Source organism: Trichomonas vaginalis, chromosome V (assembly GCF_026262505.1).
Source record: "Trichomonas vaginalis G3 chromosome V, whole genome shotgun sequence".
In the NCBI taxonomy this organism is placed as follows: Eukaryota; Parabasalia; order Trichomonadida; family Trichomonadidae; genus Trichomonas; species Trichomonas vaginalis.
This window is the reverse complement of record NC_067207.1, coordinates 9,774,893-9,791,978: the sequence shown is the minus strand read 5'-3', so window position 1 is coordinate 9,791,978 and position 17,086 is coordinate 9,774,893. Positions and strand designations below refer to the sequence as shown.

The following is a 17,086-nucleotide window of genomic DNA, read 5'->3' as shown; positions in this document are numbered from 1 at the left end:
ATTTAGTCATATTTTGCATAATTCTAAGTAGATTTTGTAAAAAATCAAGAAAGAAAAATTTTAACGTGCTTTATTTTTTTCTTTTTTATAATAATACATATTATTATATAATTAACATATTCATAATGTTTCACCCTTTCAAAAATATAATCCTCCTCCTCTCAAATAAACGTACATACGGGTGGCCTCTTTTTTCAAAAAATCAAAATTTGAAATTTTGGGCTCAAATATTAGAGATTTTTTCAACCTTCAACGATATATGTTGTCTATATCAGACCTCCTTTCTTTTTGATACTTAACATTGTTCCTAAATCTTAGCCGTTAAGGCTGTTCTGAAAATATTTTTTTTTCGAAAAAATTCGAAAAAAATTCTTAAAATTCAAAAATCGCTTAATTCCTGAGGATTTTGGAAAAAGGTTTTTACATGAAAATGTGTGTATTCTATGAAGTATATTGATAAGGTAAAAATCAAATTTTATTGCATATTCATCGAGAAAATAAACTAACGAATCCCTCAAAATTGAGAGGGTAATCCTCCTCCTCTCAAATAAACGTACATACGGGTGCACCCTTAAATTAAATTCGAAAGATCTTTATAATCACTCAAAAGAATATATAATAGAAATTAACAGCAGCCTTTCTTACCAATGGATTGCCCCTTTTTAAGAGAGACGTTCCCATTTGAAGATCCGGTAGTAAATTTACCGCTTTTCTCGCGCATGGCTCTTGCCATCAAATCAAACAAGTTATCAACGTTTATGGAATCTTTTGCGCTAGTTTCCATGAACGGTACATTGTAATCACGGGCGAGCTGTTCTCCTTCTTCAAGGGAGACTTGACGTGATTCATTTAAATCGCATTTATTGCCAATTAAAATTTTACATGAATCTTCATTTGGCTCTGAAGTATTAATTTGTTCAAACCAGTCACTTATCTTTTCAAATGTTTTTCTGTCTGTTATATCATAAACAACTACAATACCATTACTACCATGATAATAACTTTTTGTGATCGCTCTAAACCGTTCTTGGCCTGCTGTATCCCAAATTTGTAATTTTACTTTTGCTCCCTCTTGTTCAATAGTACGAATCTTAAAATCTACGCCGATTGTAGAAATATAATTCTCGATAAACAAATCTTCCGTAAATCTGAGTAAAAGGCAACTTTTTCCAACGCCAGATTCACCAACAATTAACACTTTGAAAAGTAAGTCATAATCATTTGACATTGAAATTTTTTTCAATTCTCACGGTATGAAAAATTTTTGTGCCATCATAGATAAATTTGAGTAGGGGTAATTTTAGCTAAAAGTGACACAGTTGTAAAAAGTGACACACCCGTGAAGGGTGTGATTACCGATCGGTAATTTCGACAGTTTAGAATTTAAAATTTTTTATGGAACTGTTGCGAGTTTCATAAAGAATTTAAGGAATATAAGCAAAGATTTGAATCAAAATCTTAGACCTAAGCCGCTCGATTCGCTCGCGGCTTCCGCGAATTACAGATCAGCAAAGATTTGAATCAAAATCTTCGAACTAAGCCGATCGCTTCGCTCGCGGCTTTCTTTATTATTTTAAATTTGCATATTTCCATTAAAAGTTCATAAGGTAAAAATTTCGTTTATATTATTGCAAAATAAAATCTTCATTATCAAAATAATATTAAATAATAATATAATATAATTTATAAACAACTATTATTTAATAAAGTTTAATTGCCAAGGTTCATCTAATTTTTTGATTTTTAATGTTTTATGAATTTTATTTATCATGTATATATCTAATGAAGATTATATATGTAGAAGATAAGTACCTTAATATGTACGTAAATTTTAATGAAATTTAAACAACATTATAAAAATTTATGAATAAAAACTTGATATAAAATAACATTTTTATTTTTACTAAGAAAAAAAAGGTTTTTGATAATAAATTTATTTTATTTCGAAAAAGTAGCAATAATCGTAAAAGGGTATTGATAGGCTTGCTAAAGTAACTAATTTTAGCTGTCAAATACTTTTGTATTTTGAAGTAAATTAGTATAAATTTGTTTTTACTTTTATTTCGAAAAAGTAGCAATAATCGTAAAAGGGTATTGATAGGCTTGCTAAAGTAACTAATTTTAGCTGTCAAATACTTTTGTATTTTGAAGTAAATTAGTATAAATTTGTTTTTACTTTTATTTCGAAAAAGTAACAATAATCGTAAAAGGGTATTGATAGGCTTGCTAAAGTAACTAATTTTAACTGTCAAATACTTTTGTATTTTGAAGTAAATTAGTATAAATTTGATATTATTTTAACTCCCTTTGAAAACCTCAATTTTCCATACAGAGGGAACGGGAATAGCATCCAATATTCCCTGAGAATGGTTGCGCATTCTCAGTTCCCTCTATATTTCGAACGAAGCTCTCATCGGTCTTTTTTTTAATACTAAACGTTTTTTCCCCTGTCACTTTTAGCTAAAATTTGGGTTTGCCGATAAATTTTTGAGTATTCTTACTGTAGTAATAGAATATAGCGTGTATATATGAGTTTTAAACAATTTTCCCCTGAATATGATTCTGAATTTTGAAATTGGTAGGAAATTATAATTGTTTGATCTATTTCCAAGTTTTTACTGATTGATTCTAATCAAATACTAGTAATAAATCGAACAATTTCGATAAATACTTATATCCACTATTCAATATGCATTACATATGAATCTTAGTTATATTATTTTAAAATATTGCTTGTGTATTTTTATCTTATTCTCATAATTTAATCGGAAGGATTACAATATAATATCCTCTCTTTAAAATGTTCATTAAATTGATCAGATTACTAATTTTTAATTTCTACATTGTTTTATGAGATGATCTTGGAGTGTGTTATAAGTTTTTAAGTCTTTATCCGTGTTGATTTCATTGATCTCATCTTCCGATTTTTCCTGTCACTAATAATCATGCATTAACAGATATCTAGGAAATTGAAGAACTGTTGATTGAAATCCCGATTTGATTTTACAATGTCCCACAAAAAACAATCATTCCTTTTGAATTTTTGAAAGACTTTCAATCATAAGTAATCTAGGAATATCATTAATGGATAGTTCTAATTGTACAAATCGAAGAAAATTTTAATTTGGACGGGTTCTCCGTCTCGGAAAATATGTTTATCCATTTCTGAACCATTGATTATTTTGAATTGATGCTTTCGAATGGCTACGAGTGATAAAATGTATTAGAATGTATATAGCATTATTTTAATATGAAAAATAAATTAAATCACCATTTAGTGAGTTAACATATTTTATTGAAATGATTGGTTAATTTAAAGCAGATCAATAATTGTAATTAGATTTAATAAGATTAAATATGATTTTTTTATAATATTTTGGAGTTGTTAAGAAATAACGAAGAACTTTATTAGGATAATTAAGATATACATTTATCTGCATTCAAAAGTAAGTCAGGCACTTTCAAATCAAATTTGATTATCAATTACAATAAAATATTGAGTAATGTGAGTACTCTCTTAATAAAATAATTTTCATGGGTAATGTTATGGAAGAAATGGCATGATGTGTAAAATCTTTTTATGGAAATTGACATGGGTAAATTTTATAAGCTAAAATTAATAAATTAGAATTCATTGGAAGAGAATTTTTATACAAATATTTTGAGATGATTATAAATTTTTCAATTTGATTTGTGATTGAAAAGGTGTCAAAATGAATTGAAATAAATTTATTGAATTTACCAACGGATTTAGTAAAATGTGGATAAATTGGATCTGCTTATATTAATTACCAATTTAATAATTTTACAATGATTTTAAAATTGAATATGTCAAACATATATTTTGAACTTATTCAATTTTCAAATGACAAATTATAAAAATTCCGAAAATAAGATACGCGTATATATAGTCACGTAGACTATGCCAGGAATTACATTGGGAGATCAGATAGATTGTATCCTTTATAATTAGAATTTTTTTATTCTATATATAAAAAAACAGAGAAATAATAAATTTTCCAAAGGAAAAGTAATTAGGTCATCCATCACTATTGATTTGAATTCAATTGCAAATCAAATATAATGAAATACATACAAAAAAATAAACCAACTATATTAGGTTAGATAAACTAAATGATTGAAAGCCTACTGTTCGTTTTGTTGGGACTAAAAGGTCAATTGGCTGAGTTGCAGATACATTTATCGGTTTTGAATCATAATTACAGTTCCATAAAGGCTGAGGATCATCAGAATCATTGTTTAACCATATGAGTATTGGGAATATTATTTCCCATCTTTCAGCGAACCAACAATACATTGCTAGCTTATTCCTATTAGATAATCTATCTATTTTTAGGTGTGTATATTTGGATATTAGGGCCGCAACCTTTTTTATTTTGTTAAAGCTTACCTTTGATCCATATTTGGAGGCAATAAACTTTTGGGCTATCTCGAATCTTTCACCGCATGCTTTAATTCGTTGGTTAGTTATTGTTTGTTCTTCAAGTGTACACTCCGAAATTGTGTTTCTTTTTCCCACTCTCTTTATCACGTATACTGGATGGTCCACTTGATCTTCCTCCATTTGAAATGCAAATATTTTGTAAATTTTGAATTCATTCACAAATTTAATCTCTGTAATAAAGTTATATATGTTTTTAGTTTTAGCTTTTATTTTCTATACCATTGAAATTCCTATTTGTTATTTCTACAATATTGAATGGTTTACAAAGATTCCCACTGAAACAAAAGGGATATAAAAATTATTGATACTTCTCATTAGCTAAGGAAATGAATGTTCTGCCAATTTTGGAAATTCAATTATTCTCAATTTAAAATTGATAGATATAAGAGAGGAATTTTTATTCAATAGCTTACCAATAATATGATTTCTCGTTGTTTTTTTAATTCGCCTCAATATAAAAATTATATAAATATAAATTTTAAATCATTGTATTAATATTATTATGATAGTAAAATAGATTTTTTCAGAATATTATCGTTATTTTGACAAAATTTCATTGAAGGTAAAAATTGCATATTGAATTTTCTCAAAAATTTTTGACATCAATTGAAATTGATTAGCTAAAATAAATCGGATAATAATCTATAGTTTAACCTAAATAGATTCAAATTTCTAATTGGTGCCACAAACCTTTGCAGTACAATCAACCTTGCATTTCAATAATCAATATACGTGTATTACAGAATGCAAACCAGAAAAATAAAGAAATCATCACTTTTAAAGTTATGGAATTTTTATCAAATTGTAAGTCGTAAATGTGATTGAAAATCCAATCGATTATGATTCTAATGTCGATATCGGTAATTAAAATGCTATAAATAAAACATATTTTTGATAAATCTAATTACTTCAAATTTTTTTGAGAAAGTCATTTTTTGATGAGAACACAAACGAGAAAAATTTCAGGAACTGATTTTAATTTTCATTTCCGAACCATCAAGATTATATGGTTCACCTAGAGAAGAGTTTCTCAAAATATCAAAAGTGAGTCATTTTTTTCTTCCACTTTGAGTAAAAGTTCAACAGCCTTTTCAAGTCAAAAACGTCCATGAGTTGTTTTAATTGATCTAGAACTATCTGTCAGGCATGAAATAATGCGATAAATTATGATATTATGCATTTTTTTGAATCAAATAATATGACTAGGCTGATGTCAAGTTTTGTCATTTTACAGTTGCTATTTCCTGTTCGTAAATCGTGTTAATGAAATCGAGTAAAAAAAATACTATGTTTTCTTTATGTTAATTGGAATTATAGTTCCATTAACACAAATTCATATAGTATTAATCTTTTTCCCTACTGGTTGAATACATATTATTGGCCATTGAAAAAATAGTGATTCATGATATATTCTAGAGTCGATTTATGTATTAGACTATAATGTGGTTTTTATTTAAACATATCAGATGATGTGTGTACTCATGATTCTCTATTAATAAGGTAAGTTATATGAAGATACCTTAATGAAGAATTAAATGATTAAATAAGGATAGTTTTAATGTCATATTTAGGAAAGTAGGATAGAAAAAACGATTTAAAACATAAAAAAAATTTATTCAAAAAAATTAATCTTAACAAATATATCTTATGTAAGGAATGTAACGACGTTTTCACCATTACCATGAACCCAAATGAAAGGAGGCATCGAATCTGAAACGATGTCGATTGTTCCGAGCCAAACCTTTGCATCTTGAGTTGCACGCGGAATTGGCATTGAACAGAGTACCATTGAAGAATGAGCACTGTTATCAAGTATCAATTCTCTTAATCTTAAGAAAGTTTGAACTTTTCTCTTCTGATTTTCATCTCCTTCTTCAATTCCTCTTTCATTCCACATATTGATTGTGTCATCACCTGGTTTATCATCAATTCCAGGGATAACAATGACTTCGGCGTCAATTCTGAATAATTGAAGGAGTTTGGAGACTCTTACTTGGACATCGCTCAAACCATCGTTTCTTGGAGCAGCGGTGAGTACTCTTAGCTGGCATTTCTCCCATGATTTCTTCTTTTGTATGAGATATCCGAGTAAAAGTACAAGACCGCCATCATCTGATAGCCACCAGACATCTATTGGCCATGTATGTTCAAGGGAGGCATCGACTGACTCGAAATTCCTGGCAAGAGCGACTCCGAGATTTGCATCGAAAGCCGCACCGACGAAATCGAAAGATGCTGGGTTAGAAATGAAGTTTGCATTAATTGTAGTGGCAACAACGTTCGGGCAGAGCTTTCCGAGACCTGTTCCGACAATTAATGGTGGAATCTTCTGGATTTCCAAATCTTCCCATCTTCTGTAGACAATTGTAGCATCGTAGCATGTTTCGTTCTCTAAATCTGGTGTATCTTTAGAAGTGATCGCACATGATGAAATGTAAAGTAAAGATGTGGCTTGTTCGCATGCATCTGCGAAAGGAAGTACGTTTCTGATCTGTCTTTCTTCAGTTCCATCCCTGAAAACAAGGAATTCTACGACAGGACGATAGTTTTTGACGTGAGGTGAAATTTCTTGTAGTTTGGCCACTCTTCTGACTGTATCGGTGAAAAGCATGGCCTGCGGGAACTCACCCCAGTCGGCTGATGGCCTATCTTTCCAATGGAAGTAACCGAAAATAATCAGAACGATTCCGATCGTAACTAACGCGATTACCCAGTTGATTAAGAACATGGCGATGATGCACATGGCAGCACCGAGGATTGCTGTCACTGGATGGTAGTACTTCCATGCAGGACGCCATGATGGAGCGTGAGATAAGCGACCAACAAGGGCTGTGAAGGAAGTTACACCGTAGGAAATGAGGAAGAGGCTGGATACAATGGGACCGACAGCGTTAAGATCCTTGAAAATGAATGTGGTGATTACGATGATAATCCAACCGAGAATGAAGCCACGAATTGGGTCATCTGTTTTAGCCTTGCCTTTGGCGAAGAATTTGAAGAACTTTGGAAGGATGTCATCCCTGCATAAAGCTTGGAATAACTTTGGACCGCCAACCATGGCAGATGATGTAGAGCTGAAAGAAGCAGCAAGAACGCCGATGTAAATGAACCACTTCCATGCGCAGATACGGGAGAGAAGTGAAAAATCTGACCATAATGTCTCGCGATCAGCAGCTGAAGCAACAATTGTAGCTGTAACGAGGTATAATAACGTTGTAAATCCGATAGCTCCCAAAGTTCCGATAGGAATTGACTTCTGTGGCTCTTTGAGGTCACCTGAGATGTTTGCACCGGCCATGATACCTGTGCATGCAGGGAAGAAGACGGCGAAGATTGTCCAGAACGTGTTTCCTTCTTGGAATTTCGGATACAGGTTATTTTTCAGATTTGTTACAATCCATTTTGGTTTTCCTGGGATTGCGAAGCCGATTAAGATCGTAATGATGGAGAGTGCGATGACTACAGCTAAGATGTATTGAAGATATGCTTCGAAAACGAGAGAGATGCAAATTAAAATAACTAAGAAAGTAACTAATGATATACCGATAATAGGAATATCCCATTTTCCGTCTTTTGTGATATCCTTGCCTATTATGTCCTTCACGACTTCAACAAAACCGAAAGTGTTGAGAACTCCGGTGAAAATAGTGGCAATTGAGAAAACAACACCAATTGTGCCACCAAAATCAGGTCCCAATGATCTAGAGATGCAGAAATAAACACCACCACCTTTGACTCGGCCGTTTGTAACAATGGCTGAAAGGGAAAGTGTTGTAAGAGTTGTTGCAAGACCTGAAACAATGATCATGAGGAAGGATAGTAAGAGGCCGCAGTTTCCAACGACCCATCCAAGTCTTAAATAATAAACAACTGATAAAATGTTGAGAACGCAACGGAGGAAAACGCCATCAAATGTACCATAGCTTCCACCCATCTTTTTCTTTTCTTGTTCAACAACTTGCGGCCTTTCTAAGGCATCTGAATTCGATCTAATATCGATGGGACTGGCTCTTTTCATGCCAAAACTACGATAAAAGATAGTAGACGGGAGGTGTTCATATGTGTCAATTGCACTAGGCTGGGCTAAATCCTGCAGTTGGACATTGTTCTCATTATCATATTCAGATATCATTTAAATAAAAATTTGATTGAATTAAAAAAAAGTTTAGAAAGTGAAGTTATATAAAATCTTTTCAAATGAGATAATGATCGATGTACTAGTATTTTTAAACAAAATAAAATAATCAAAGGGATTCAAATTACAGTAGTATATGATGAAGGGTTTAGTGACGTTTTTTGTAACCGTAAGAATTCATGCAATATCGAGCGATTTTGTATCATTTTTTTTAACATATGAAGTAAAAAATGTATGATTCTTACGGTTTTTATTCTTACGTTTTTGAATAAATCAAGATTTAAAAAATTTTCAAAAGTGTAAGACATTTACACTCAGCCCATACATAATGAAATAAATCATTAAAAAATTAACATTAATTTTAAAAGAAGCTATATATAGATGATGTCAGATATTCCGCGATTAATTAAACATTGTTTAAATCCTGAATGGAATCAATGGAGTCATAATCAAAGACCTCATAAACTTCTTACGAAAAATTAAAACTTAGTTATGTTTATTATTTTATTTTTTATTTTGTATGAAATGAGCGTCAAAACTAACAACGTTAAAAAATTAGGATTCACAAACGAGGAAATAAAGGATATATTAGATGAGATGTGTTATGAAGTTAATAAATATTATTTAAGAAATTGTAAAAAATTCGCGGAGTTATTAAATGATTTAGATTATGATGGAAAAATGAATAAAGATGATGTTATAAATTTCTTATATCCCACATCTGAAGAAGAAAAACCTAAAGAACCTGATGTTTTCCCCGAATATTATGAAGAACGAATTAAAGATGATGAATACGATGAAATTGAAAGACTGGAAAAAATAAGAGATGAAATAGATGAAAAAATTAAGGAATTAAGAGAAGTTGAAAAATATAATGAAAATGAAGTAGAGGGTTTAATGAATATCCCAGCTTCAGAATCAGAAGTACAGAAATCTCATGAAGAAAGATATAAAAATTATGTCTCAGAATCAACACAAAATTTATTAGATGGTGAAATAGACGAAACACTTTCAGAAGAAGGTACTAAATTTATTCGTAAACATAAGTTACAATTTATTGATAATGAAGAATACCCCTGTATCCTACTTTCACCCCCTCTCGATTCTGAGAAATTCAAAAAAGCTCTTAAAAACGTGACATATGCAACTAATACGATTAAGAAAGAAGATCATGATATTTACACAAATTATTATTTAAATTGTAATAAACAGAAATTCATCAAAAGTGACAGCTGCCAATTTTTTGACATTTGTAAATTCTAAATTGAATGAGAAAAATGAAATAATACTAAGCATAATACAATATTCTAGATTTAATTATAATTAGGAAAAGTTAGTTTTGAGAGTACTTTTCATAGGCATATAGAATGAAATCTTCTGAAAAATAATATCACATAAACTCATATTATTTTCTAATATATAACTATTTTATATAAAAATCAAATTCAATGATCTTAAAAGCGAAGGATAAACCTCAAAATTTACGAATATAATGAGTGGGAATAGGCGTAAAGCAAAAATTGATATTTCATATGGTTTTATGATAGATAAGCATTATATTCCCACTCATTATATTCGTAAATTTTGAGGTTTATCCTTCGCTTTTAAGATCATTGAATTTGATTTTTATATAAAATAGTTATATATTAGAAAATAATATGAGTTTATGTGATATTATTTTTCAGAAGATTTTGTGTTCTTCTTCAAAATTTTATTTTTTTATTAAAAAGAATCTTTACAAAATATACATTTACTTTAATTAATATTTAAAAACGTGCTCTATCAAAAGTTCCAAAAATTCAATATTTTAGCTTTTCTGAGGTGTCACTTTTGATGAATTTCTGTTTACAACAAAATAAATGCACAGGTGTTGATAAAGTTTTTGATTTATTAGATAAAATATCAAAAGAAACCATTGGAACATATAAAATTTTGTGTGATTGTGGTTTCATTATTGAAGATACCAATAATGTTTCATATGAAAGAACAGCACCGAAGGAAGACGAAGTTGAAAGGTCTATACCATTCGTTATTAAGAACATAAAAGATATGAAAACGTATAAGCATTATATTTATTCATTTATTTCAGAAAAAATGGAAGCAACCCATAAAACATCTTCTCATCATTTTATAGCTATTCATACATTCCTTTTCAAAGTTGTGAAATTAAATAAGACAGGAATTAGATTTAATGTATCAGGGTACGCATTCTTGAGTAAATTAAAATGTATTCGTCACGTCGCAGATGATAAAAATTTATGTGTTCTTAATTCATTTTACGGACTTTAAAAAAATAAACTTTATTTTTATTTATTTTTTAATTTTTTATTCTTACATAAATGAACAAAAACGGAACAGCTAAAATGAATGATAATAGGGTTGTTAGATTCCCGACGATAGGTGTCTTGGAAGATTTGCCTGGTGTCATCATAGTGTCTTTAAATCAAAAATTTTATTTTGGAGTTAGTTTTATTGATTTTTCAATAAAAAACATTTCTAAAACAAGAAAATAAAACGATAAAATATTTATATTTTATATAAGGATCTTATATATTTAAAATAAATATCATTTTATTTTTTTCATTGGTGTCTGTCAAACCATAATACACTATTCAAAAATTCAATGTGTCTTGCGGTTTCAAAAGACACCTTCAAATTGAACGATAGCACAGACACTATTGAATTTTACCCATTTTATTTAGTTTTTACCCTTTTTATTTTTAAGAATTAATGACTGAAACACAAGATGAATATGAATCCAAATTTGAGGGATGGATTGATTGCAAACTTCCTCCCAAAAATATCCCTCGAAAAGTACCTCCCTTACCAAAATTCGAGGATACTGAATTCTCAACTAATAATAAATGTCGAGTATGTTTCAATATTGCTTATCTTCCAGATACAAGCGAAAAATCGAAAGAACGAAAAAGACTTTATTGTTATTGTTTAGCGATACATTACAATTTACTAACAAAAACATATATGCGCTGCATTTATCATCGAAAACCATCAGAATTTGATGACGATCATCAGCATATATATCAAATACAATGTGAAAATAATCCATATACGAGAAGAGATTTAATAAAACAAGATAGAAAATTACTTTATGTTGTAAAATTTGTTGTGGATACCAACATGTCAATCAATATGGCCGCTTCAGGTGTACTAGAAGATTTCGCCCGACATATCTACTCCACCTTCAAGGGAGTAATCAATTTTCAACTCAAGATCCCATATAGAAGAGACGAGATAAGGGATGGAATCATTACATTAGCCGACTTGGTAGCTCCAAAAATACACGTTGAGCTTGACAAGATGGGCTACTATTCGATAACAATTGATGCGGCATCACACGGAAGCCGGCATGGCTTTTTTGTGATGGCTAGCAATCCAGCAAAAATGAAGAACCATATCTTCATTGATACTATGATCGCTGATGGTTGGAATGCCAGGGATTACAATAATTTCTTTGAATGTTTTACCTTCCCAAAGGATTTCCTTTCTGCAATTGTTGCCGATGGATGCCCCGCCCAAGTTAAAGGGCTGTGCCACTGGAGGAGATGCGGAGCACTATATCCGGGTCTTCAAACCGTTTATATCCGATGTGTTGCGCATCTCCTCAACTTAGTGGTGAAGCATACGGCAGACAATTGTGCAGCTTTCGCAATGCAAATTAATTATTGCAAAGCGATAAGCAAGGAGTTATCGAAGCCGGACACGAGAAGGGCATTGAATATGAGGGTTATTCATGTTCCGGATCATCGCTGGATGTTTTTCTGGGATCTTCTGAAGTGGATAAAAGAAAAACACCCTAAAATTTATGAATTGTTCAATATGGATGATCCACCGGAATCTGTTCAGATCTTAAGGGATATGGGAATTGATTTCAAGGATGGACTTCCACAATGGTTGTTAAATTTCGAAGAGATTCTTTTACCAATCAAGAAACTCTTGAATTATGCAGAGAGTGACGTTGGCTGCTTCTGCTACATCTATCCAATGTTTCAATCGACGATTGAGCAGTTGACCGGAATTGCAAATCGTCCTGAATTATCAAGTTCGTCAAAGCGCATTGCAGATGCATTAATCGCCAACATGAATGAAGTTTTTGACAAACAGGGCAACTACGCTTTGATGAAATTTGCCTTTGGTCTAACTCCATGGGGCCGGTCAGTCATCCGCGCAGAATTGAACATGCATACTGAGTACAAGCCAGACGTTTCACTCTTCTTCCAAGAACCAATACCTATCAATGCTGAACTTGAAATCCCTCCAAGGAGCTACACCCCTGATCATTTGGATGAAGTGGCAGAGGATCAATTGGACAGAAATCTAGATATAGAAGAGCCCGAGATTGAGAACGAAGCAATTGAAGGTGATGGCCAAGTAGATGCAGAAGACATTGCTCAGGATGAAGAAGTTGAAGAGAATGAACCAAGGAGGAGACTAGGCAGGAACCTTGGTGAATGGGCGTCTCTGTCAATGCAAGAAGTGGAAGAGTACAGCTTCAACGATTTTATGATCGAGATGCTTTCGAGACGTGCAGAAGCAGAAGCGAGGTTCTACAAGAGAAGTTCGGCCAAGAACATAGCTAATGAGTACAAGAAAGCTCTTTCCAACTTTATACATATGAATGAGAGTGAAATCAGGAACAACACCGACCTCACCTGCTTGGATCAAAGGTTTTGGGTAGCATGTGATGCAAATTTCAAGGCATTGAAAGAGATTGCCTTAAAATTCATGTCTATTGCTGCAACCGAAGCTGATGTGGAAAGAATGATTTCAATTGTGCGGAACCTGCGTAATAAGTTTAATCAAAACGCACGTGAAGATCTAATAAAGTGTAGAATCCTATTGAAGCTTTTCATGACAAATGAAATCCTGAAAAAGATATTTCCAGATCTGACTGATCTTTAACTTGCCGTAGCTCCTTGATGCTGTAGCTCCATGCTGCAGCTTGACCTACTGTAGCCCCTTGATGCTGCTTGATTGTAGATGTTGGCTTTGAATGATGCCGCTTGACCTGCCGTAGTTCCTTGCTGCAGCTTGATTGTAGATGTTGGCCTTGAATGATGCCACTTGACCTGCCGTAGCCCCTTGCTGCCGTAGCTCCTTGCTGCCGTAGCTCCTTGCTGCTGCTTGATCGTAGATGTTGCCCTTGAATGCTGCCGCTTGATTGTAGATGTTGCCCTTGAATGCTGCCGCTTGACCGTAGATGTTGGCTGTGAATGTTATCGCTTCAACCGCTAGCTCCTAACTGCCTCCAAACAGCCGTTTTGCTATGACCTCAATCACTTTTATTTATTATTTTAAATATTATTTAATTTTATTATTTGAATAGGCCAACTTATATTTGAGAAGCTCAATTTGAGACCACTTAATACATTGAAATATCATAAATATTGAAATATTAAAAAGTGTATTTCAAAATATTGAAATTATAAAAATTTATAATACTGAAATTGAGACAAATTAATAAATTCAATGTGTTTTTTTTGAAATAACTCTCAAATATTATTTTTTTTGTTTATTTAATGATGAATAAATATGATTGCTTTAGTCAATCATAAAAACTGATTTAAGTTTAAAATAATGAAAGGATAATTTGATCGTTTTTTAAAATACAATTATTTTTGATGATTTGCAAGAATCTTTGAAAAGAATATAATATAGGTTCTATTTTTGTAAAATTTATCCAAATCATGTATTACATAAATTACGATTAAAACGATGAAAGAACCAAAAAGTGTGTTTTGTGTTTTGTTGTTGCGTGTTGGATGCGGGATCCTGTTATTTCCGAAATCGACAAAAAATTTGGAAATTTAATTTCCGAAATCGAAATTATATTAATGTTTTTAATATTCTTATATCAAAAGGATTAAAGTTCATTAAGAGAAAAACAATTCTTCTTCTTCAATCTATTGGCGCATTTATTTCTACACGCCAATAAGGAAGGGAAAATTATAAGACACCATGGTGTCTTCAAAACGCTAATTTTTGATATTTTTAACAACCCTAAATGATAATCAAATTAGAGCAGAAGGTAGAAGGTTATTTAAACGCTTCTATAACATTCCTGATGGTGTTAATCCTAAAACTCGTAGAAGCTATTTAAATGAAGCAATAGATGCATATGACGGGTTTGACATTTCATCAGAAAGTGAGAGATTAGCGAGAATGTTAAATGTTAATATTGATTTCTATTATTGTGATCCTCAACCAGAAGACGTGGACATAAATAAGGTAGACTTTCCATTAGTGGAATCAATAATGATAGATCCAGAATTTGAAACAGTAAATATTTTATTAACACAGAGTCCATGTGGAAAACTTCACGCTGACAGAATAACAGACGTTGAAGCACTCACCGGCTATAAAGTTTGTCTATATTGTAAAGAAGAAGTTTATTCTATCCGTGATGATCCAGAAAGGAAAAACCAAAGAAGATTTTTAAAGCATTGTGAGAAATGTAAAGAAAATAATGGAAGATTAATTCAAGACGTTCAATTGCAAAAGACCCAGCAACCATATGCACCACATATTACGAAACAGAAGATATATCAGTGGTTATTAGCTCACAATTTGCAGAAATATTATAAACCGACAAGATATTATATTACTTTTGACTTTGAAACATTAGAGACTAAAGAAGAATTACAACTTTCTGAGTGTGCAACTTTGAACGCTTACTTAAAACCATTCATGGTATCATCAACGGTTAAATTAAACGATAAAACATATACGAGGAATTTTTGCTTAACTTCGAGTGATTCTTTTATTTCTGATTGGATTGAGTTTTTATTTTCAACCTGTTCATTAGTTGTTGAATCAAATATGAGTCAATACAATGAATTATTGAAGTCGCAAACGGCGGGGACTTTGTCCCATACATTAAATGAAAAACAGAAGGAAGCATTTAAAGAACTTCTAGATGAGGAATTCAATAAAGTGAATATCATAGGTTTTAATTCGGGAAAGTTTGATTTAAATTTAATTCTTCGTGATTTAAACACTGCAAAATGGAAAATAAAATCAATGCTGGGTTCATCTTCACAATTTAAGCAAATCATTGTAAAGAAAACAAACGCTCCATATGAATTGAGATTTATTGACATCAGAAATTATATAGCGGGTGGGACATTAGACCAATTCACTCAAGATTTCGGAAACAATAAATCACGTGTTAAATCCTTTTTCCCTTATCAATTTATCACATGGGAGAATTCCGAAGAAGAATTATATAAAGAGGAACCATTCACGAAAGATTCATTTTATTCAGCATTAACTCAAGAAACTATATCAGATAGTGATTATCAAATATATCTCAATGATGCTAAAAATTTTAAGAATAGATTAGAATATTTTATTCATTATTGCAATAAAGATGTTGAAATTATGATTGACCCAATCGATAAAATTATTGAAGAAACATTTGTTTATAAAATTGATATGCTTCATAATCTTTCTTTATCATCGAATGCTTCAATGATTCGTTACGCTTTAGCATATAAAGACTTTAATCCTAATGAAAAATATCCTGAGGAAGAGATAGAATCAAGTTTTGAATTAACGAAAAAGTATTGGAAATATAAAATTGAATCATATAAGAAACAAGATGAAAAAGCAGAAAGGGATACTAAAAATAATGTTTCAATGGATGATTTTCAATACTATCACGATTTAATCCTTTCATCTAAATGCAAAATGTGTGGTAAAGCGTTTACATATGCAAATAAACCAACATTGGATAGAATCGATAATGAAAAACCACATACCAAAGAAAATTGTCAGTTAATGTGTTGTTATTGCAATGTCGTAAAATCAAATAAAGATGAAGATGTTCAACGTTTAAGAATCAATTTAAGAAATTACGCATTAAAAAATAATTTACCAATGACTTTAGATTCAGTTGAAGCTTATCACATTCTCCATAATGGAATTACTGGTGGTTTATCAAATGTTCAACATAGAGTAAATCTTAAAGGAATCACGCACATTAATAAACTTTCATATAATCCAGAAACTAAAACTGTATCAAATGAGGACACTTCCAACATCATGACTCATTTCGTTGGTGTTGATTTTAATTCATTATATCCTTCATCATTTTCATCTAATCCTCATGATTTCATTCAATATACTGACCATAAAATGTATATGCCGGGAAGATTGAATGGTGTTATCATTTGTGATACAGCAACAAAGAAAGCAAAAGCACTGGGAATAATTAAGAAGAAAATACTTTATTCGTGGCTGAAGTAAAGGGTCACATTGATGAAAAATACATTAATGATTACATAAACTTTTTACCGATAATAAGAAACTTAGATATTATCACAGATGAAAAAACAATTGGCAGTTTTATGTATAATTACATGAAATCAAACAATCTACCAGTTGACCAGAAACAGAGGAAATTAACTCAGTTAGCATCAACACACAACCAATATCAACCATTTTCTTCTTATTATCTTTGGTATCTA

General features: G+C 31.2%; 4 protein-coding genes across 4 annotated transcripts, besides 10 other annotated features; 2 read left to right on the top strand and 2 right to left on the bottom strand.

Moving 5' to 3' along the window:
• Positions 1-571: part of a mobile genetic element that runs on past the window's edge.
• Positions 572-625: 54 nt separating this feature from the next.
• Positions 626-1,228, bottom strand: TVAGG3_0308520 (small Rab GTPase; the record flags this gene model as incomplete). The annotated part of the gene is made up of 1 exon (XM_051229755.1): positions 626-1,228. The coding sequence occupies one exon, from the start codon at positions 1,226-1,228 to the stop codon at positions 626-628; it is 603 nt and encodes a 200-aa protein (XP_051099485.1).
• A 58-nt stretch (positions 1,229-1,286) lies between these two features.
• Positions 1,287-1,316: a terminal%2Cinverted (terminal inverted repeat of MuDR-3_TvMULE3 transposon ID:TVAGG3_0308510).
• Positions 1,287-2,478: a mobile genetic element.
• Positions 2,449-2,478: a terminal%2Cinverted (terminal inverted repeat of MuDR-3_TvMULE3 transposon ID:TVAGG3_0308510).
• Positions 2,479-5,956: 3,478 nt separating this feature from the next.
• On the bottom strand, positions 5,957-8,624 carry TVAGG3_0308500 (solute carrier family 12, cation cotransporters family; the record flags this gene model as incomplete). The annotated part of the gene is made up of 1 exon (XM_001306787.1): positions 6,111-8,597. One exon carries the CDS (start codon positions 8,595-8,597, stop codon positions 6,111-6,113), a length of 2,487 nt encoding a protein of 828 aa, XP_001306788.1.
• Positions 8,625-9,060: 436 nt separating this feature from the next.
• Positions 9,061-9,552: a mobile genetic element.
• Positions 9,553-9,802: 250 nt separating this feature from the next.
• Positions 9,803-9,834: a mobile genetic element.
• Positions 9,803-9,834: a terminal%2Cinverted (terminal inverted repeat of Banshee-A3 transposon ID:TVAGG3_0308480).
• Positions 9,835-10,415: 581 nt separating this feature from the next.
• Positions 10,416-10,453: a mobile genetic element.
• Positions 10,416-10,453: a terminal%2Cinverted (terminal inverted repeat of Banshee-A3 transposon ID:TVAGG3_0308470).
• Positions 10,454-10,974: 521 nt separating this feature from the next.
• Positions 10,975-14,621: a mobile genetic element.
• Positions 11,751-13,520, top strand: TVAGG3_0308460 (ribonuclease H-like family; the record flags this gene model as incomplete). Its single annotated transcript, XM_001306788.2, has 1 exon — positions 11,751-13,520. One exon carries the CDS (start codon positions 11,751-11,753, stop codon positions 13,518-13,520), a length of 1,770 nt encoding a protein of 589 aa, XP_001306789.2.
• A 159-nt stretch (positions 14,622-14,780) lies between the features above and the next one.
• Positions 14,781-16,865, top strand: TVAGG3_0308440 (DNA/RNA polymerase superfamily; the record flags this gene model as incomplete). Its single annotated transcript, XM_051229754.1, has 1 exon — positions 14,781-16,865. One exon carries the CDS (start codon positions 14,781-14,783, stop codon positions 16,863-16,865), a length of 2,085 nt encoding a protein of 694 aa, XP_051099484.1.
• Between the last annotated feature and the right edge of the window lie 221 nt (positions 16,866-17,086).